The 23,468-nt window shown below is 42.7% G+C and overlaps 1 protein-coding gene across 4 annotated transcripts in view; it reads left to right on the forward strand.

The window, feature by feature from the left end:
- The window catches only part of GSTCD (glutathione S-transferase C-terminal domain containing), a 217,070-nt gene that overhangs the window by 46,227 nt on the left and 147,375 nt on the right, over positions 1–23,468 (forward strand). For all 4 annotated transcript variants that reach the window (XM_044302546.1, XM_044302529.1, XM_044302557.1 and 1 more), the window contains exon 2: positions 9,429–9,838. In XM_044302546.1, the coding sequence (XP_044158481.1) occupies positions 9,434–9,838 (405 nt within the window). In that variant the 5' untranslated portion in view covers positions 9,429–9,433. The remainder of the gene's footprint in view (positions 1–9,428; positions 9,839–23,468) is intronic.

Below are 23,468 nucleotides of genomic sequence, written 5' to 3' on the forward strand. Positions count from 1 at the left end.
TCTGCTTCCGTCTCAAACTGTGAATTATGGGTACAGTTACGTTTTATTCTTCTAAATTGACTTTTTGGCACATTGGTCAGCCACCTGGGTAAGTGGCAACTCGTATATAATATGTAACTATTTTTATTTACTGATTTTTGATACGTGTTACATATGAGTTTATTATCTTGTACTGTAATATTGAGATCTAGGAATTGTATGTTCGCCACACTAGTAGTGGAGGTAAATTTGAGGTTCCAATCATTTACATTTATATCTTCTAGAAATGACGACAGTGCTGTATCTGTATCTCGCCATATAAATATCACGTCATCTATGTATCTTCGCCATAGTACCAGACCCGCCCCCAGTATTGGTCTGATGGTGGTGGCCTCCCACTGGGCCATAAATAGATTAGCATAACTGGGGGCGAATCTGGTACCCATGGCTGTTCCTTTCCTTTGTACATAGAATTCCTCATTAAATGAAAAGTAATTATGTGTCAATATATATTGAACTCCCTCTATCGTATACAATATCTGTTCCTCTTCCATAGCATTGTGGGTCATAAGTTGTTCACGTAAGGCCCACAAACCCAATTTGTGGTCGATTATTGTATAAAGCGAATTAACATCCAGGGTACCCAAAATCCATCCATTATTAAACTCCATCTCCTCCAATGTTTTAATAATATCAGTGGTATCCTTTATATATGAAGGTATATTTTTGACCGCAGGTTGTAACAATCGGTCTATATACCCTGATAAGTTTGAGGAGATGGAGTTGATTCCAGATATTATGGGTCTCCCTGGGGGGTTTTTAGGGTTTTTATGGATTTTTGGAATACAATATAGAATTGGTAATCTTTTCTCAGTACCCATAATGTATTTAGCCTCCTGTTCCAGAAGGATTCCAGATTCCGTGCCCTTCTTACAATACTGTGTTAATACTCTAAAATAATCTTCTGTGGGATCTCGTTTTAATTTCGTGTAGGTGGTCTCATCCTGTAATTGTCTTAAACATTCCTGATTGTAGTCTTCTGTATTTAGGACCACTATAGCGCCTCCTTTATCCGCTGGTCTAATAGTTATATTATTAGCGGATTGTAATTGTTTGATAGCCTCAGTCTCTTTCTTGGTGAGGTTATTTTTTATATTGTATCCTTTTAATCTTCTCAAATCATTTTCTACACATTTTTTAAAAGTTGCCATGTGATGGCTAATCTCTTGTTTTGGATATTGTTTAGAACTCATTTTTAATCCTGTATGTGCATATTTTTTATTGATAAAATCACCATTTAATTCTTTTATTATGGGGTTCTTTATGAAATATTTTTTCAAGGACAGTTTACGGATGAATTTTTCCACCCCTATATAGGTGGAAAACCTATCTAGCTTGGTGGTCGGGGCATATTTTAAGCCTTAATATCTGGGATCAACTCCATCTCCTCAAACTTATCAGGGTATATAGACCGATTGTTACAACCTGCGGTCAAAAATATACCTTCATATATAAAGGATACCACTGATATTATTAAAACATTGGAGGAGATGGAGTTTAATAATGGATAGATTTTGGGTACCCTGGATGTTAATTCGCTTTATACAATAATCGACCACAAATTGGGTTTGTGGGCCTTACGTGAACAACTTATGACCCACAATGCTATGGAAGAGGAACAGATATTGTATACGATAGAGGGAGTTCAATATATATTGACACATAATTACTTTTCATTTAATGAGGAATTCTATGTACAAAGGAAAGGAACAGCCATGGGTACCAGATTCGCCCCCAGTTATGCTAATCTATTTATGGCCCAGTGGGAGGCCACCACCATCAGACCAATACTGGGGGCGGGTCTGGTACTATGGCGAAGATACATAGATGACGTGATATTTATATGGCGAGATACAGATACAGCACTGTCGTCATTTCTAGAAGATATAAATGTAAATGATTGGAACCTCAAATTTACCTCCACTACTAGTGTGGCGAACATACAATTCCTAGATCTCAATATTACAGTACAAGATAATAAACTCATATGTAACACGTATCAAAAATCAGTAAATAAAAATAGTTACATATTATATACGAGTTGCCACTTACCCAGGTGGCTGACCAATGTGCCAAAAAGTCAATTTAGAAGAATAAAACGTAACTGTACCCATAATTCACAGTTTGAGACGGAAGCAGAAACACTAAAAGAACAATTTATGGAGAAACAATACCCTATCCATCTTTTGGAGGGATCATTGGAGGAAGTCAGAACAATGAAGAGGGAGGAATTTTTTGTCCCCAAGCAGAGGGAGGCAATAGAGGATTCCTTGAGAATGATTCTACCTTTCCATGCACAGTATAAAGGCATGGAGAGAATAATCAAGAAACGTTGGCATCATCTGCTTGGGGACAAGATAGTTGGCCCCCTCTTGAACACCTCACCTCAAATAGCATATACCAGAGTTCCCAATTTGGGTCTCAAAGTTGCCCCATCGGTAAAAAAGAAAAAATATACTATAGCAGAAAAACAAAATTGGTTGTCGTTTAGTGGTTTTTTCAGATGTGGACGATGTTCCAACTGTAAAATTACTAATTTCCCAAAAAAATATTAAAGAAGGTTTGATATGCGACTCAACGAGTATTATATACTTAATTGAATGTCCATGCCGTAAACAGTATATTGGAAGGACAAAACGAACTTTGAAGAAGAGGGTGTCGGAACATGTCGCAAATATTAAAAAGGGATATGAACTACACTCACTATCTAAACATTATAAAGATCATCATGATAGTGATCCATCTAGCCTCAAATATATGGCACTAGAGAAAGTTAAATATACATGGAGAGGAGGCAATCATATCCTCCAGATGTCTAGAATAGAATCTAAAAGGATATTTGAATTTAATACTCTGTTACCGAAAGGTTTGAATGCTGACATGGAACTATTTGCATTTTTATAGCAGGGTCGTCTGGCCTGGGGGGACAGAGACATCTGTGTTTGGCTGTTTACCAGCACCCAGATCTCTCTCTCCCGTCAGCTCAGCGTCCCCCTTTACACCGATATATTCAAATAAGCTATTGAAATCAAGTTATTGAACTGGAGAATAACACCGACACCCTATCTAATATAGGGCTGCAACGATTAATCGATGTAATCGATTATATTCGATAACTGGATTCGTTGTCGACGAATCCAGTTATCGAATAATCGCCGATTCGTTGCTATTCGGGCGGGCGGTCGCTGCATCTTTATTTTACCTTTTTACAATGACGCTCCCGCTCCTGTAACAGCCAGGCAGAGCGGACGGCGGCGTAACGTCACTCACTCACGTGACACGCCTGCTCCGCCTCCTTCATTCATGAGGTGGGCGGAGCAGGCGCGTCACGTGATTGAGTGACGTTACGCCGCCGTCCGCTCTGCCTGGCTGTTACAGGAGCGGGAGCGTCATTGTAAAAAGGTAAAATAAAGATGCAAGCATCGGGGCCGGGGCTGTTGGGAAGGGGGAAGGGGGAATCTGTCTATGGCACTGCTATGGGAAGGGGGGGAGGATCTGTCTATGGCACTGCTATGGGAAGGGGGGGAGGATCTGTCTATGGCACTGCTATGGGGAGGGGGGTCTGTGCACTGTTATGAGGAAAGGGATCTGTGCACTGTTATGAGGAAAGGGATCTGTGCACTGTTATGAGGAAAGGGATCTGTGCACTGTTATGAGGAAAGGGATCTGTGCACTGTTATGAGGAAAGGGATCTGTGCACTGTTATGAGGAAAGGGATCTGTGCACTGTTATGAGGAAAGGGATCTGTGCACTGTTATGAGGAAAGGGATCTGTGCACTGTTATGAGGAAAGGGATCTGTGCACTGTTATGCCCATAACAGTGCACAGATCCCCCTCTCCATAACTACGCCGTCCACAGATCCCCCATAACTACGCCGTCCACAGATCCCCCATAACTACGCCGTCCACAGATCCACAGATCCCCCATAACTACGCCGTCCACAGATCCCCCATAAGTGTCGTCCACAGATCCCCCATAAGTGTCGTCCACAGATCCCCCCATAAGTGTCGTCCACAGATCCCCCATAATAGTGTCGTCCACAGATCCCCCATAATAGTGTCGTCCACAGATCCCCCATAATAGTGTCGTCCACAGATCCCCCATAATAGTGTCGTCCACAGATCCCCCATAATAGTGTCGTCCACAGATCCCCCATAATAGTGTCGTCCACAGATCCCCCATAATAGTGTCGTCCACAGATCCCCCATAATAGTGTCGTCCACAGATCCCCCATAATAGTGTCGTCCACAGATCCCCCATAATAGTGTCGTCCACAGATCCCCCATAATAGTGTCGTCCACAGATCCCCCATAATAGTGTCGTCCACAGATCCCCCATAATAGTGTCGTCCACAGATCCCCCATAATAGTGTCGTCCACAGATCCCCCATAATAGTGTCGTCCACAGATCCCCCATAATAGTGTCGTCCACAGATCCCCCATAATAGTGTCGTCCACAGATCCCCATTAATAGTGTCGTCCACAGAACCCCCATAATAGTGTCGTCCTTTAAACATAATTTTTCAAGTAAGATCATATAAACCTCTCTGTTTGGTAATTTTGTCGTTTTTTCCGATTAATCGATTAATCGTAGAAATTAATCGGCAACTAATCGATTATTCAAATAATCGTTAGCTGCAGCCCTAATCTAATATCCTCGCAATGTCAGACACTCATTTTACATCATTTTGGAAAAAACTTATATATTTTTTATACTTTTTATAAATATATACATTTAGTTTTAAGCATAGATCCATTTTAACATAGTTTCCGAGAAAAACGCATTAAAAACGCACAAAAACGCACAAAAACCGCACATGCGTTTTTTCTGGATTTTATTGGTTTTATCTCATATAAGTTATATTTATGTATTAAAGTGAAATACACCGCATGAAATGCTAAACAGAATGATGAATCTATTAATATTGAGATTTATAAGAAGAGATGTACTTTGAATATCTGGATTCTAACTCCTGGTCTTCATGATGTCCCTCACTAGTCCAACCCATGGTTGAATCCATGTCCCACCCCATTTTTACCAATTATGAACACTATATAAATTGGGGCCTCACACCTCTACTGTCAAGCCACTGAGGAAGGGGTCTTCTTACCCCGAAACGCGTTTGGTGAATGACAGTGAGGGACCATTAAGAAGAATACACAATCGGATGTCCATATGAGTACGGAGCAAGTTTGTTATATTGCAGAAGTTTGAAAACCCCGCCTGGAAACACCGGGACGCCACCTAGGTCCTGGCAGGTCAAAGCGGTAATACAAACACTACCGCCTACAACAAATATCCGGGGAACTTCATCTCACAGCTGACTCACAGGTCCTGACAGCTCAAAGCAGAGCGTTCCATCAGCTAGCCTGACATACAAGCGGATCAGCTACGGGAGCGGTAAAGTACCGTGTATATACATTTTGGATTTATTGACACTTTGTGATTTGTCAAATATAATTGTTTCGGGACTATAGAACCTGCGATTCATCAGCTACAGCTACCTCTGAACTAGAGAACGTGCAGCAAATCGCCAACAACTAATTATATCAGCACCTATAGTATTCAGAGATCCTTAGTGTTGTTGAAACATAGGTCCACAGTCTATGATCTTATTAGTGTGATCTTATTAGTGCGGTGTATAATTTTATACAGTTTTATTATTATTTTATTTTATTATATTGTGTTCAACGAATGTTGTGTTTTATGAAATGTTTTATGTGGTGATATTCAAGCCTATAAAATTTATGTGGATTACTTATATCGTGTGGTTTGCCTAATATTTGAGTGACCCCCAACTCCCATATACAATCATTTTGTAAATGGTTAATAAAAAAAAATGGCTGCACAACATCTCACATACAAACAATAGAGCTGAGAAATGCGGACCATTCTAAATTAAAGTGGTATTATACCTACTATAAATGGAAAAGTAGAAGCTCTTTGTGCACATTTTTGATCAAACACGTGTCTGGCTCATCTACCAGGCGCCAAGGTGGCTTCCGCATATGGGTACCTAACACTAACATACCGCCTCTCTTGGACTTAGGCTACTTTCACACTTGCGGCAGAGTGATCCGGCAAGCAGTTCCGTTGCCGGAACTGCCTTCCGGATCAGGCAATCTGCATGCAAACGGACAGCATTTGTAGATGGATTCGGATGCGGATCCATCTTACAAATGCATTGCAAGAACGGATCCTTCTCTCCGGATGTCATCCATAGAACGGATCCGGCATTACGGTATTTTTAATGCACTAGTACATTTCAATGTAAATTTAATGCCGGATCCAGCATTCTGGCACTAATACATTTCAATGTAAATTAATGCTGGATCCAGCATTCCGGCAACTGATCCGGAATTTTGGACGGAGATAATACCGCAGCATGCTGCGGTATTTCCTCCTTCCAAAACGCCGTTCAGTGACTGAACTGATGGCATCCTGATTGCTCTCCATTCAGAATGCATAGGGATAAAACTGATCAGTTCTTTTCCGGTATTGAGCCCCTAGGACGGAACTCAGTGCCGGAAAAGAAAAACACTAGTGTGAAAGTACTCTTACCTAAGCCTACAATTTTCAGGGCAGTGTGGGAACCAGCAGAGTATAAATGTTGCCACCTTGATGCCTGGTAGATTGGTCTGACACACGTTTGATAAAAAATGTGCGCAAAGAGCTTCTATTTTTCCATTTATAGTAGGTATAATACCACTTTAATTTAGAATGATCCCCATTTCTCAGCTCTATTGTTTGTATGTGAAATGTTGTGCAGCCATTTTTTTTTATCAACCATGTTTGCTTGATGGATATGCACCTGTGACTATGAATATGAATGTGCTAGTCTAAATTTTCTTGTAGTATCATTTTGTAAATGTCATTTTATTTTTTGGGAACGTTAGAAGGCTTAGAATTTTAGAAGCAATTCTTAAATTTTTTTAGAAAATCTCCAAAACCCACTTTTTAAGGACCAGTTCAGGTGGAAAGTCACGTTGTGTGGCTTACATAGTGGTAACCACCCATAAATGACCCAATTGTAGAAACTACACCCCTCAACTTAATCAAAACTGATTTTAAAAACTTTGTTAACCCTTTAGGTGTTCCACAAGAATTAAAGGAAAATGGAGATTACATTTCTTAATTTCATTTTTTTGGCAGATTTTCCATTTTAATCATAGAAAGATAGAATGTGTCGGCAGATAAGAACCATTTGGCCCATCTAGTCTGCCCAATATACTGAATACTATGGATAGCCCCTGGCCCTATCATTTTTTCTTTAACACATCGAGGGTGAACAGCCAAACAAAATGTAATATTTATTACCCTGGTTCTGCTGTTTACATAAACACCCCACATGTGGTCGTAAACTGATGTAAGGACACACAGCAGAGCGCAGAAGAAAAGGTGCGCCATATGGTTTTTGGAAGGCAGATTTTGCTGAACTGGTTTTTAGATGCCATGTCCCATTTAAAGACCCCCTGATGCACCTTTACAGTAGAAACTCCCCAAAAGTGACCCAATTTTGTAAACTAGGGGATAAGGTGCCAGGTGTATTTTGGGGTGCATGTGATTTTTAATTGCTCTATATAACGTTTTTTTGTGAGGCAAGGTAACCAAAAAATGGCTGTTTTGGCACCGTTAAATTCATCTGACAGGGTAGACTTTGGTATTTTTATAGAGCAGGTTGTTACGGACGCAATGATATCAAATATGTCTACTTTCTTTGTTTGTTTCAGTTTTACATACTAAAGCATTTTTTTTTTAAAGAATTATGTTTTTGTGTCTCCATTTTCTGAACGCCATTTTCTGAAGAGTTGACGTTTTTATTGGTACCATTTTTGGGTACATATGATTTTTGGATCGTTATTACACTTTATGGGGCATGGTGACCAAAAAATTGGTTGTTTTAGCACAGTTTTTATTTATTTATTTTTACAGCGTTCACCTGAGGGGTTAGGTCATGTGATATTTTTATAGAGCAGATCGTTACGAACGTGGCAATACCTAATATGTATACTTTTTTTTATTTATTTAAGTTTTACACAATCATAGCATTTTTGAAACCATGTGTCTCCATGGTCTGAGAGCCATAGCTTTTTTTATTTTTTGACCGATTGTGGTTAGATCATGTGATATTTTTATTGAGCTGGTTGTTACGGATGCGGTGATACCTAATATGTCTACTTTTTTAAATTTATTTCACTTTAACACAATAATAGCATTTTTGAAACAAAAATGTGTTTTTTTTTCAATTTTTTTATTATAAAATATGCAGAAAGGGGCATTTTTATCTTTTTTTTTAACTTGAAAATGTATTTATTTTATTTTATTAAAAACACATTTTTTTTAAAACTTTATTTCTGTCCCACTCTGTGATTTAAACTTTTGGGGGTCTGATCCTCTCTGCAATGCATTACAATACATCTGTATTGTAATGCATTGCCTGTTACTGTATGACACTGACTCATACACTAACAGGTTGCCTAGGAGACGAGCCTGAAGCTGGATCTCCTGGGCACCCGTAGAAGACAGGTCCCGATGCCTTGCAAGGCATTGGGTAGCCTCTGCATGGCATCAAGCTGCTTTGTCACCCATTGGGTACCTTCCACAGCAGAGCGGGGACACGATGGGCTCCCTTACCCACCGCAAACTCCTTCTATGACGCGGTCAGCACTGACCGCGGCATAGAAGGGGTTAATCCACCGGTATCGCTGTAAACAGCCATGCATGTACGGCGGAATGCGTTCTGGCACAGCTTCCCCCGTCGTACATGTACGGCGCTTTGCGTTAAGAGGTTAAAGAATTCTTGATGATATTTTTGGATTTTCCATGTCCTATATTAAAAAAAAATAAAAAATCCTGTGGTTTTTGCACTGGCCACTAAGAATAATAATAGGTGCCACTTCTTGGTCTGTACATATTAGCATTACAGGCAGGATTAGAATGAAGAAGACACAACCCTCTATTCACAATGGTTGATTGTCAAATATTATCTATTCCTTCATTTGTACAATGACCTCTGCACAGGTCACAGAACATGCCCAGAAAAGGTTCCCTCCTGACCATTGTGTCTATGGCCCATGGGGCTGCCAGAAAGCAATTTTCTTAATCCTTTCTAAATGCTGTTAAGAACAGCTCAAGCAAGATGGCCGCCCCCATAATCATGTTCAGAAAATAGAATAAAAACATCTGCAATCAGAAAATAAAACCAGATTAGAATAAAGGACATGTGTATCTATCTGATTTTAACTGGCATCAACCCTCTTCCTTTTTGCAGTTTTATTGTCAGTATGCTCCAGGAGCATGGCGAATTGTTTGCTAGCCTGTTCAGCTTCTTAAAGGAGTGTTCCAGTTTATAATTTTAATTCTTTTTTTCTCCGATTTGCCATTGCAGGAAACATGAAGGATACAGATACTGAAGAACTTTATCTAGATTGTGACCTTCCCCGTGAGGACACCGTGCTTCCTCTTCATACATCCATTGTACTGTTCTTGATGTCTTATTGTGACTGTAAGACTTTTACAACTTTTCTAGTGGTACCAGAAGACGACCACAGGATTCCTCAGCAAGGTTTGTTCCCAAGTAAACTGGACGTCTCCATCATTTTCAGAAAAGATCTTCCAGCAATTGCTCAGAGCTGTCGCCTGCCTGCGGTTATTGAGGCTTCTGGCGCATTCTGCAGAGCAGGTCTGGCGGTGGTACTTAGACACATCATACAGAAAACACACAGTGCAGATCCCTCCAGGAAGGACGTGCTTGAACTTCTAGGGTTTAAAAAGACCTGTTTAAAGGCGTGTGCTGAGGTAAGTTTTAACATGTTCATCTCATGTGAGGTTCTGAGTAGATGTAGGACATTGGGGCCTTTATAGGAACTTCCTGAAATTTCATTTGCAATTTGGTTTTCACTAGAATATGGCAAAATGTATTCATGTTTGGCCCTTGGATATCAATAATATGCTCAGTTTGTGCCAGCCAATGGTAGGCAATGCCAGGCGACTCCTATACTGCTCTGAACTGGTTCAACAGTCAGGCGGATCTCTTCATTAAGGGTATGCTCTAGGGTTGTTTCGGGTATCCATAGTAAAAATGAAAATGTCACAAAATACGTAGCTGTAGGTTTGTGCTGCAGATCTCCGATGTGATGTGGGTAGATGTCACAGAATCCGATAAATAAATAGCATAGAAGATGCCCGGGCGATTTTTGTGCATGGCACGTCTGTGACTTTTATGCTTTTAACAAGTTTACGCTTGTAAGTACAATAAACCCTTTGAATATATGGTGGTAGTCAGTCTACAGGAGTGTCGACCAAAGGAGGGATACTATTGTGTCAAATCTGGTGATCCCTGCCTTCGTGTCTTTTCCATTTTAACCCCTTGCTGAGGAAGGAGGTGGTGTTTGAAAGCAGCGCGATCTTCTATGCTATTTATTTGTTTCGGGTATCGAATTTTCAACCCAATCGATACTTTTGCCTGGTATCGACCTCGATACCAGGATTTGTCTTTTTTCGATACTAGGCTTCGCTATTGCCCAGTCTAGTATCAGAGAACAAGGAGCGCGCTGCCACCAATGAGGAGAGCGGGGCGGGCTCACTGCGTCACCAATGAAAGTAAATGTTTAATACAAATCCCGGAGGCGGGTGCTGACGGGGAGCTGCAATTAGTGGCAGTTAAACCCTCAGGTGCTGCACCCGCCTCCTGTATTAAATGTTAATTATATTATCATTGGTGGCGCAGTGCGCCCTCCTCCCCAGTATTAAAATCATTGGTGGGCGCAGTGTGCCCCCCCCCCCCCCACCCCCAGTATTAAAATCATTGGTGGCAGTGGCCACAGGGTCTCCCCCCCCCCTCCTCCTCCTCATTGGTGGCAGTGGCAGCTTCTGATCGGAGCCCCAGCAGTGTAATCCTGGGGCTCCAATTGGTTACCATGGCAGCCAGGACGCTACTGAAGCCCTGGCTGCCATAGTCAGCTCCCTGCTGCTGTGTGTACTATGCACAGGGCAGCAGGGACAGTGTGAGGTCCTATTCACCCTAGTAGCGCTCTGTCAGGGTGAATAGGATAAGGGATTAAAAGATCTCAGGTTCTGACCCCTAAGGGGGGAAATAGTAATATTAAAAAATCTATCAAAATATAAATCCCTTTCCCAATTTTACATATAAAATATATAAACAATAAATAAACATATTACATATCTCCACATCTGAAAAGTCCAAACTATTAAAATATAAAAAAAATGGCCTATGCGATGAACGCCATATGAGAAAAAAAAATTTATAAAAACTGCGCGATTCCCAATTTTTTTTTAGTCACCTTGTCCCCACAAAAAAAAGGATCGGACTGTTCTATTATGGGCCGAACGTTCCATAAAATGCGGAATGCACGCAGCTTTTTTTTTTTTGTGTTTTATTTTTTTCGCGTGGTATGGAATGGTATCCATCCGAATGGTATCGAGTATCGCAATACTTTTTTATGGTATCGAAACCGAATAAAAATTTTGGTATCGAAACAACCCTAGTATGCTCACATATAGTATTTGAGGTGTGGTTAAAACAGCCTAGGAATTGAAGACATTGATGATACTGTTGCGATTCTTAAAGGTAAAACACATGGGCCACATAAAAAGGCTCCCAAAACACATTGGATTTCATCTACTGCTGTATTGATGTGGTTTCAACCATACCTCTACTGCTTACGTGAACATACAGCAATCCGAACCCGATCCGCTCAACCCTAATCCCAACCCCTGCAGTGTCCTCAGTATATATTATACACCCCCACAGTGCCTCCAGTATTAACCACTTTAACCCCGCTAGCTGAAACCCCCTTAATGACCAGGCCACTTTTTACACTTCTGCACTACACTACTTTCACCGTTTATTGCTCGGTCATGCAACTTACCACCCAAATGAATTTTACCTCCTTTTCTTCTCACTAATAGAGCTTTCATTTGGTGGTATTTCATTGCTGCTGACATTTTTACATTTTTTTGTTATTAATCGAAATTTAACGATTTTTTTTGCAAAAAAATGACTTTTCACTTTCAGCTGTAAAATTTAGCAAAAAAAACGACCACCATATATAAATTTTTCGCAAAATTTATTGTTCTACATGTCTTTGATAAAAAAAAAAATGTTTGGGCAAAAAAAAAAAATGGTTTGGGTAAAAGTTATAGCGTTTACAAACTATGGTACAAAAATGTGAATTTCCGCTTTTTGAAGCAGCTCTGACTTTCTGAGCACCTGTCATGTTTCCTGAGGTTCTACAATGCCCAGACAGTAGAAAACCCCCACAAATGACCCAATTTCGGAAAGTAGACACCCTAAGGTATTCGCTGATGGGCATAGTGAGTTCATAGAACTTTTTATTTTTTGTCACAAGTTAGCGGAAAATGATGATTTTTTATTTATTTATTTTTTTCCTTACAAAGTCTCATATTCCACTAACTTGCGACAAAAAAAAAAAATTCTAGGAACTCGCCGTGCCCCTCACGGAATACCTTGGGGTGTCTTCTTTCCAAAATGGGGTCACTTGTGGGGTAGTTATACTGCCCTGGCAATTTAGGGGCCCAAATGTGTGAGAAGTACTTTGCAATCAAAATGTGTAAAAAATGGCCTGCGAAATCCGAAAGGTGCACTTTGGAATGTGTGCCCCTTTGCCCACCTAGGCTACAATAAAGTGTCACACATCTGGTATCGCCGTACTCAGAAGAAGTTGGGGAATGTGTTTTGGGGTGTCATTTTACATATACCCATGCTGGGTGAGAGAAATATCTTGGCAAAAGACAACTTTTCCCTTTTTTTTTATACAAAGTTGGCATTTGACCAAGATATTTCTCTCACCCAGCATGGGTATATGTAAAATGACACCCCAAAACACATTCCCCAACTTCTCCTGAGTACGGCGATACCACATGTGACACTTTTTTGCAGTCTAGATGCGCAAAGGTGCCCAAATTCCTTTTAGGAGGGCATTTTTAGACATTTGGATCCCAGACTTCTTCTCACGCTTTAGGGCCCCTAAAAAGCCAGGGCAGTATAAATACCCCACATGTGACCCCACTTTGGAAAGAAGACACCCCAAGGTACTCAATGAGGGGCCTGGCGAGTTCATAGAATTATTATTTTTTTGGCATAAGTTAGCGGAAATTGATATTTTTTTATTTTTTTTCTCACAAAGTCTCACTTTCCGCTAACTTGGGACAAAAATTTAAATCTTTCATGGACTCAATATGCTCCTCAGCGAATACCTTGGGGTGTCTTCTTTCCAAAATGGGGTCAGTTGTGGGGTGTTTGTACTGCCCTGGCATTTGAGGGTCTCCGCAATCATTACATGTATGGCCAGTATTAGGAGTTTCTGCTATTCTCCTTATATTGAGCATACAGGTAATGAGATTTTTTTTTCCGTTCAGCCTCTGGGCTGAAAGAAAAAAATGAACGGCACAGATTTCTTCATTCGCATCGATCAATGTGGATGAAAAAATCTCTGCCAAAAAAAAAAAAGGAGGGGAAAGGCGTCTGCCAGGACATAGGAGCTCCGCCCAACATCCATACCCACTTAGCTCGTATGCCCTGGCAAACCAGATTTCTCCATTCACATCAATCGATGTGGATGAATAAATCATTGCCGGGAATTATTATATTTTTTTTTATATACAAAGTGTTTGCCAAAGCATAGGAACGCCGCCTCCTCCTCAGCTCGTATGCCTTGGCAAACGTATCTTTTACTGCAGAGTAGAAATCTCGTCTTGCAGCGCCGCATACACCGACTTGCGTGTAATCTGACAGCAGCGCAATGCTTCTGTCAGAATGCACATCAGTGCTGCAGCTAGTCGATCGGTTGGTCCACCTAGAAGGTAAAAAAAAAATAAAAAAAACAGGCCGCAACGCAATAATTTTATTAACTTTGGAACAGAACATATAAACTAACCTTTTGAACTAAACATTAACCTTTTTGCTTACTGGTGTTTTTTTTTTTTTTTTTTTTTTTTTTTTACCTTTATAGAACAAACCTCTCCTTCCCCATGGGTCAATGTGCAAAGCGCAAATCGCCCAAAGATGTGGCGAAGTGCGTTATGCACTTTGTCCCAGGTGAAAGGAGACGTTTGCAGCAGCTGTATGGGCCCTAATAGCCCTGTGTGCCTGTCCTGGTGAGATGTGATCCCTATGCTAGGTGTACCTGTGTGTGGTACTTCCGGAAACACTCCCCTAAGCATAGGGCAGGGTGGTCAGGACAGTCAGGACAGAAATAGCGGGTGTCACGCCTTATTCCACTCCTGCTACAGACACAACATCTTTTTCGGGGTGACGGTTGGGTTGAGGTACCAGCAACGACATTGGGGAAATGTCGCTCATGTAGACGGCTAACTACACTGGTGGATGGGGCCACGGAACCTCCTGGGTACAGGAGGTTCTCGATGATCTCTTCCTGAAATTTGAGGAAGGATCCAGTTCTCCCAGCCTTACTGTAGAGAACAAAACTATTATACAGAGCCAATTGAATTAAATATACAGACACCTTCTTATACCAGCGTCTGGTTCTGCGGGAAACTAAATACGAAGACAACATCTGGTCATTGAAGTCCACCCCTCCCATGTGAAGGTTATAGTCGTGGACTGAGAGGGGCTTTTCAATGACACGGGTTGCTCGCTCAATTTGTATTGTCGTGTCTGCGTGAATGGAGGAGAGCATGTAAACGTCACGCTTGTCTCTCCATTTCACCGCGAGCAGTTCTTCGTTACACAAGGCAGCCCTCTGCCCCCTTGCAAGACGGGTGCTAACGAGCCGTTGGGGGAAGCCCGCGCGACTAGTTCGCACGGTGCCACAGGCGCCAATCCGTTCTAGAAACAAATGCCTAAAGAGGGCCACACTTGTGTAGAAATTGTCCACATAAAGATGGTACCCCTTGCCGAATAAGGGTGACACCAACTCCCAGACTGTCTTCCCACTGCTCCCCAGGTAGTCAGGGCAACCGACCGGCTCCAAGGTCTGATCTTTTCCCTCATAGACACGAAATTTGTGGGTATAGCCTGTGGCCCTTTCACAGAGCTTATACAATTTGACCCCATACCGGGCACGCTTGCTTGGGATGTATTGTTTGAAGCCAAGGCGCCCGGTAAAATGTATTAGGGACTCGTCTACGCAGATGTTTTGCTCTGGGGGTATACAAATCTGCAAATTTCTGGTTGAAATGGTCTATGAGGGGCCGAATTTTGTGGAGCCGGTCAAAAGCTGGGTGGCCTCTGGGACGGGAGGTGGTGTTGTCGCTAAAGTGCAGGAAACGCAGGATGGTCTCAAATCGTGTCCTGGACATCGCAGCAGAGAACATGGGCATGTGATGAATTGGGTTCGTGGACCAATATGACCGCAATTCATGCTTTTTAGTTAGACTCATGTTGAGGAGAAGGCCCCAAAAAATTTTAATTTCGGAAACTTGGACTGGTTTCCACCGGAAAGGCTGGGCATAAAAGCTTCCCGGGTTGGCGGTTATAAATTGTGTGGCATACAGATTTGTTTCTGCCACAACTATGTCCAAGAGCTCCGCAGTCAAGAACAGCTCAAAAAATCCCAGGGCCGAACCGATCTGAGCTGTCTCAACCCGAACTCCAGACTGGGCGGTGAAAGGGGGAACTACAGGTGCGGCTGAAGTTGGGGACTGCCAATCAGGGTTTGCCAGCACCTCAGGGATTCTAGGGGCTCTACAGGCACGTCTTTGCGGTGGCTGCGACGGGGTAACTACTGCACGTGCCACCGTACCAGCTTCAACTGCCCTTCTGGTGCTCGCCACTTCACCATGTTCTACGGCAGTGTTGGTACTAGGTCCAGGAAGGGCTGCGCTGCTGGTGTATGCCTCACCACGTAATCCGACAGCACCAGCCCCACTCTGCTGCTCTTGAAGCGGATCCTGCGCAACCTGCGGTCTAGCGACACGGGGCCGGGTACGCCTGGTGCTATCAGGGACCTCAGCCTCCTCGTCCGAACTTTGGGTCAGAGAGCCACTGCTTTCTACAGGTTTGTATTCTGACCCGCTAGATTCATCAGATGAGGGTTCCCATTCCTCATCCGACTGGGTCAGAAGCCTGTAGGCCTCTTCAGAAGATAACCCCCTGTTTGACATTTGGGCAACTAAATTTAGGGGTATTCCCTGAGACTACCCAAGAAAAAAAGCAAGCCTGTCTTACAAAGGGGAGGCTAGCGAAGTACCGGAGGCCGCTGCGGTTGATAAAAAATATCAAAACAGATTTTTTTATCGCCGCAGCGCGTGTAAAGTGAATGTGCAGTGATCAAAAAAATATATTTTTGGTCACTGCGGTGGGGCGGGCGTGGGTGAACGCACGTGTGGGCGACCGATCAGGCCTGATCGGGCAAACACTGCGTTTTGGGTGGAGGGTGAACTAAAGTGACACTAATACAATTATAGATCTGACCGTGATCAGTTTTGATCACTTCCAGATACTATAAAAGTACAAATGCTGATTAGCGATACGCGAATAAGGGACTGCGGTGCGGTGGGCTGGGCGCTAACTGATCCCTAAACTACCTAACCAAGGGGCCTAAACTATCCTAAAACCTAACAGTCAATACCAGTGAAAAAAAAAAAGTGACAGTTTGCACTGATCACTTTTTTCCTTTCACTAGTGATTGACAGGGGTGATCAAAGGGTTAATTGGGGTGCAGGGGGGTGATCTGGGGCTAGTATGTGGTGTTTGGTGTACTCACTGTGAAGCCTGCTCCTCTGCTGGATCCAACCGACGAAAAGGACCAGCAGAGGAGCAGGGCAGCCATATAACAGATCATATTTACTAATATGATCTGCTATGTGGCTTCTGATTGGATTTTTTAAAAATCAGCAACCTGGCAGCCGCGATCATTGGCTGGTAGGTTGCTGACGAAATGCTCCTTTAACTTTTGCCGGCCCGCGATGCGCGGGCCGGCTGTGACCGAAATCTCGCGTCTCGCGAGATGACGCACGGATGCGTCCAGGGGGAGTAAATCAACCACCTTCCGGACGCATCCGTGCGTTAGGCGGTCGGGAGGTGGTTAATAATAGCCACCATATTGCCCCCGTATCTATAATGGCCCCTCTGTAGTGCCCCATTTTCTATAATGGCCCCAATATATATACCCCCCCCCCCGAGTGCTCCCTTTATATAAACGGCCCCCAATGGTGCCCTCCATTGGGGACATTTCCACTGAGTCCAAAAAAACTAAAATGAAAAAAATAAATAAAAATCATCCACTTAAACACGAGGGATCACTCATTCTGCACTGGAGGGAGTAGGACCTGATTGTTCCCTCGCATTTAAGTGGGTGTGGTCAATATTCTCTTTTTTTATTTTAAGCTCTGAATGGCACTTTTACCCATTTTTCACGTCTTTTAGACGGGTGTACAGTCGTGGCCAAAAGTTTTGAGAACGACACAAATATTAGTTTTCACAAAGTTTGCTGCTAAACTGCTTTTAGATCTTTGTTTCAGTTGTTTCTGTGATGTAGTGAAATATAATTACACGTACTTCATACGTTTCAAAGGCTTTTATCGACAATTACATGACATTTATGCAAAGAGTATTTGCAGTGTTGGCCCTTCTTTTTCAGGACCTCTGCAATTCGACTGGGCATGCTCTCAATCAACTTCTGGGCCAATTCCTGACTGATAGCAACCCATAATCACTTCTTGGAGTTTGTCAGAATTAGTGGGTTTTTGTTTGTCCACCCGCCTCTTGAGAATTGACCACAAGTTCTCAATGGGATTAAGATCTGGGGAGTTTCCAGGCCATGGACCCAAAATGTCAACGTTTTGGTCCCCGAGCCACTTAGTTATCACTTTTGCCTTATGGCACGGTGCTCCATCGTGCCGGAAAATGCATTGTTCTTCACCAAACTGTTGTTGGATTGTTGGAAGAAGTTGCTGTTGGAGGGTTTTTTGGTACCATTCTTTATTCATGGCTGTGTTTTTGGGCAAAATTGTGAGTGAGCCCACTCCCTTGGATGAGAAGCAACCCCACACATGAATAGTCTCAGGATGCTTTACTGTTGGCATGATACAGGACTGATGGTAGCGCCCACCTTTTTTTCTCCGGACAAGCCTTTTTCCTGATGACCCAAACAATCGGAAAGAGGCTTCATCGGAGAATGACTTTGCCCCAGTCCTCAGCAGTCCATTCACCATATTTTCTGCAGAAGATCAATCTGATGTTTTTTTTGGAGAGAAGTGGCTTCTTTGCTGCCCTTCTTGACACCAGGCCATCTTCCAAAAGTCTTCGCCTCACTGTGCGTGCAGATGCGCTCACACCTGCCTGCTGCCATTCCTGAGCAAGCTCTGCACTGGTGGCACTCCGATCCCGCAGCTGAATCCTCTTTAGGAGACGATCCTGGCGCTTGCTAGACTTTCTTGGACGCCCTGAAGCCTTCTTAACAAGAATTGAACCTCTTTCCTTGAAGTTCTTGATGATCCTATAAATTGTTGATTGAGGTGCAATCTTAGTAGCCACAATATCCTTGCCTGTGAAGCCATTTTTATGCAACGCAATGATGACTGCACGCGTTTCTTTGCAGGTCACCCTGGTTAACAATGGAAGAACAATGATTTCAAGCATCACCCTCCTTTTAACAGGTCAAGTCTGCCATTTTAACCCAATCAGCCTGACATAATGATCTCCAGCCTTGTGCTCATCAACATTCTCACCTGAGTTAACAAGACGATTACTGAAATGATCTCAGCAGGTCCTTTAATGACAGCAATGAAATGCAGTGGAAAGTTTTTTTGGGGATTAAGTTAATTTTCATGGCAAAGAAGGACTATGCAATTCATCTGATCACTCTTCATAACATTCTGGAGTATATGCAAATTGCTATTATAAAAACTTAAGCAGCAACTTTTCCAATTTCCAATATTTATGTAATTCTCAAAACTTTTGGCCACGACTGTACTCCTGTCTAAAGCGGGCCCTTTGATTTCAGTGGACACATGCTTTTTTTGACTGCTGCTATTAACTGGCCATTAAAGAAACCACCCATAGAATAGCCTCATAGACTTCTATTGGTTCTGAAAACGGCTGTGCGACGGCTGTTTTTCCAGTTTGTGTGAATGTAGCCTTAGAATGCAGCAAATCTGGCCATAACGTGATTGGCTTGGCGGCCGGTATTCAGCTGATATTGCTGGGGACGCGCCGTGCTCCCCCTCATTCATGTAATCTATTCAGGTGAATGGCCGCCCATGTAGTATATGATTGTGCTGTGTCTTTCTAGCAGTCTGACTCACAGAGGGCGTCCCCTCTGTAGCTTACATAATCCATAAATTCACACTTGGCATTTTGCCACTTTTCTGTCCAACCAGAAAACTGATGTCACATGAATATTAATCTGTAACAATCACATTTTTGGAAACCATGCATCTATTAAGACAATTATTCAGTGAGTTCCCTTTAATTAATATTAATGAATTAATAACTTTTGTCTGTGATGATGAGACGTATGCAGAGACATTGTAGCTGGGTAGGTGTTTATATGTCTCATAGCAGCCAGTTCTTTAACGTTCATGTACACGGGTAAAATCCAGACGGACATGCTGGAACAGACGTCGCCTAGCCTGTAGAAACTCTACCTTAATTAACCTCTAATTATGTCTACTGTGCTACACTTGCATCTGTCTGCCATGTCAGGTACACTACTAATCTCTTCAGACTGTAGAAGAAATGTTTTGTCTCACATCCCAGGATTGGATTTCTAAAAATGTCTCCTTCTGCATTAGGATGGACTTGTCAGATGTTTGTTATTGCAGTTGTCAGGTGCCATCTTCCCTGGATAACATATTGGTTCCGTCTACTGTGTAAGGGGATAATGTCATGCAAATAATTCAATTCTCCACTTCAGATGACATCATCTGAAGAAGAAAAATAGGACAGTATACATGGGTGGTGACCTAAAATACTGTACTACACACATACATTCCTTTTATCAGCATCCTCGTTCTTTTGAAACCAAGCGTCAGTGCCATTCTAACTGGGAAATGGAGCGCTTTGGCTCACATTGTGGGGGCATGCTGGCTGCCAATGTAGGGTTGTGGATGACTCTGAGAGACAGGAGTTAAAGGGGTAATCCAATGTCTCCAACTGCCCACCCATGTGCTTGGGCAACTCACAGGTAATATACTTACCCCGCTCCATGCGCTGCTCCTGGTCCCCTCACCGCTACTGGTGCTTCCCCCTATATACGGATAAAAACATCCGGTGTCGGGGGAGAGAGCAGCCAATGGCAGATGGGCACAAGCCTCCCTAGCATCGCAGGTGACGCTAGGGAGGCTCATCCCCATCCTCGCCTGCCATTGTCTGGCGAGGACCGGATGTTTTTATCCAGGGAAAAGCGGCGGTGCAGGGAGCAGGATAAGTATATTACCTGTGAGCGGCCTGACATATGGGGGGCAGTTGGAGACATTGGATAAGTCCTTTAAGGCTGACGCTAGGGAGCATTCTTGCTAATAGTGGAGGTGGTGGCTAACAGTATGGTGGTGTTGTGGTGGACACTGAGGGACAGAGGCTTGCATTTGAGGGAATTTAGATAATGTGGAGCCTGTCGATGATGCTGTGGTATACCCTAATGTATACAACTGCCTCTAAGGCTACATTCACACGTCAGTATTTTTCTATAATCCGAATTTCGGTCCGTTTTTTGCGGATCCGTTGTTCCTGAAAATGTTTCCGTATGTCATCCGTTTTTTGCGGATCCGCAAAAAACGGAAACATGTATACATTTCAATAATCAAATAAAGTTGTTTGGATTTCTTTGAAAAAAAATAAAAATAAAATATTTGCTATGTGTTTCCAGGAACGGATTCCGCAAAAAACGGAAGACATACGGAATGACATCCGAATGTCTTCCGTTTTTTGCGGAACCATTGACTTTGCATTGTACCAGGATCTGATTTTTCAGGAACATAATAGGACATGTTTTATATTTAAACGGACATGCGGAACGGAACAACGGAAACGGACAGCACACATTGTGCTGTCCGATTTTTTCCAGGACCCATTGAAAATGAATGGGTCCTGATCTGGTCCTGATCTGTTCCGCAAAAAACGGAACAGATCAGGAAAGAAAAAACGGACGTGTGAATGGACCCTAACACTCATTTTGCATTTTTTAAGCACCTATAAAAATGGCTCCAAAGATATAATGAATATTGTGTGTAGCTACGTACAGGTCCTTCTAAAAAAATTTGCATATTGTGATAAAGTTCATTATTTTCTGTAATGTACTGATAAACATTAGACTTTCATATATTTTAGATTCATTACACACAACTGAAGTAGTTCAAGCCTTTTATTGTTTTAATATTGATGATTTTGGCATACAGCTCATGAAAACCCAAAATTCCTATCTAAAAAAATTAGCATATCATGAAAAGGTTCTCTAAACGAGCTATTAACCTAATCATCTGAATCAACTAATTAACTCTAAACACCTGCAAAAGATTCCTGAGGCTTTTAAAAACTCCCAGCCTGGTTCATTACTCAAAACCGCAATCATGGGTAAGACTGCCGACCTGACTGCTGTCCAGAAGGCCATCATTGACACCCTCAAGCAAGAGGGTAAGACACAGAAAGAAATTTCTGAACAAATAGGCTGTTCCCAGAGTGCTGTATCAAGGCACCTCAGTGGGAGGTCTGTGGGAAGGAAAAAGTGTGGCAGAAAACGCTGCACAACGAGAAGAGGTGACCGGACCCTGAGGAAGATTGTGGAGAAGGACCGATTCCAGACCTTGGGGGACCTGCGGAAGCAGTGGACTGAGTCTGGAGTAGAAACATCCAGAGCCACCGTGTACAGGCGTGTGCAGGAAATGGGCTACAGGTGCCGCATTCTCCCAGGTCAAGCCACTTTTGAACCAGAAACAGCGGCAGAAGCGCCTGACCTGGGCTACAGAGAAGCAGCACTGGACTGTTGCTCAGTGGTCCAAAGTACTTTTTTCGGATGAAAGCAAATTTTGCATGTCATTCGGAAATCAAGGTGCCAGAGTCTGGAGGAAGACTGGGGAGAGGGAAATGCCAAAATGCCTGAAGTCCAGTGTCATGTACCCACAGTCAGTGATGGTCTGGGGTGCCATGTCAGCTGCTGGTGTTGGTCCACTGTGTTTTATCAAGGGCAGGGTCAATGCAGCTAGCTATCAGGAGATTTTGGAGCACTTCATGCTTCCATCTGCTGAAAAGCTTTATGGAGATGAAGATTTCATTTTTCAGCACGACCTGGCACCTGCTCACAGTGCCAAAACCACTGGTAAATGGTTTACTGACCATGGTATTACTGTGCTCAGTTGGCCTGCCAACTCTCCTGACCTGAACCCCATAGAGAATCTGTGGGATATTGGGAAGAGAAAGTTGAGAGACGCAACACTCTGGATGAGCTTAAAGGGACTCTCGCTCCACGAGGCAGAATCTAAAAGTACGCACGGGCGCATCAGGCACAGGCCTGTGCGCACGCGCGGGATCTTTGAAAAGGAGGAGGGGGCACTGAGGAGAGCCGGAGGCGGATTTCATTACATCGAGGTGGCGCTGAAAGGATCATGGGAGGAGCTGCGCACCAACGGCGGCGGCGGAGAGCGGCAGATTCAGACCTTCAGAAACGCCCTGGGCACCTTATCCAGAGGATTGACAGGTTAGATAAAAGCGATTTTTATCAAAACTACACGGCGGATTTATCTTATAACAACAGCTTTGTAATGACAAGGGCACCATGGAGAGAACAATAGTTTTAAAAGGGGGGGTTAGAAACTGGTGACAGAGTCCCTTTAAGGCCGCTATCGAAGCATCCTGGGCCTCCATAACACCTCAGCAGTGCCACAGGCCTGATTGCCTCCATGCCACGCCGCATTGAAGCAGTCATTTCTGCAAAAGGATTCCCGACCAAGTATTGAGTACATAACTGAACTTTTCTTTTATTAGTCGGATGAAATATGCAAATTTTTTTAGATAGGAATTTGGGGTTTTCATGAGCTGTATGCCAAAATCATCAATATTAAAACAATAAAAGGCTTGAACTACTTCAGTTGTGTGTAATGAATCTAAAATATATGAAGGTCTAATGTTTATCAGTACATTACAGAAAATGGTGAACTTTATCACAATATGCTAATTTTTTTAGAAGGACCTGTACAGGGTTTTAATTTGTTCTGCTTTTTCATAGGAATATCAAAAGTTAACATCGATAAATGTAAATACCATATTTTTTGCTTTATAAGAAGCACCTGATAAGACGCACCTAGGTGTTAGAGGAGCAAAATTAGATTTTTTTTTTTTTTTCATCAGACCTCAAAACAGACCCCAATCTTCATTAGACTTCAGATCAGATCCCCATATCAAACCTCAGATCAGACCCCTATATCAGATGTCAGAGCAGACCTCCATTGCAGACCCCCATCAGAGATAAAATAAATAAATTAGCTTACC

Source organism: Bufo gargarizans, chromosome 1, assembly GCF_014858855.1.
Source record: "Bufo gargarizans isolate SCDJY-AF-19 chromosome 1, ASM1485885v1, whole genome shotgun sequence".
Classification (NCBI taxonomy): domain Eukaryota; kingdom Metazoa; phylum Chordata; class Amphibia; order Anura; family Bufonidae; genus Bufo; species Bufo gargarizans.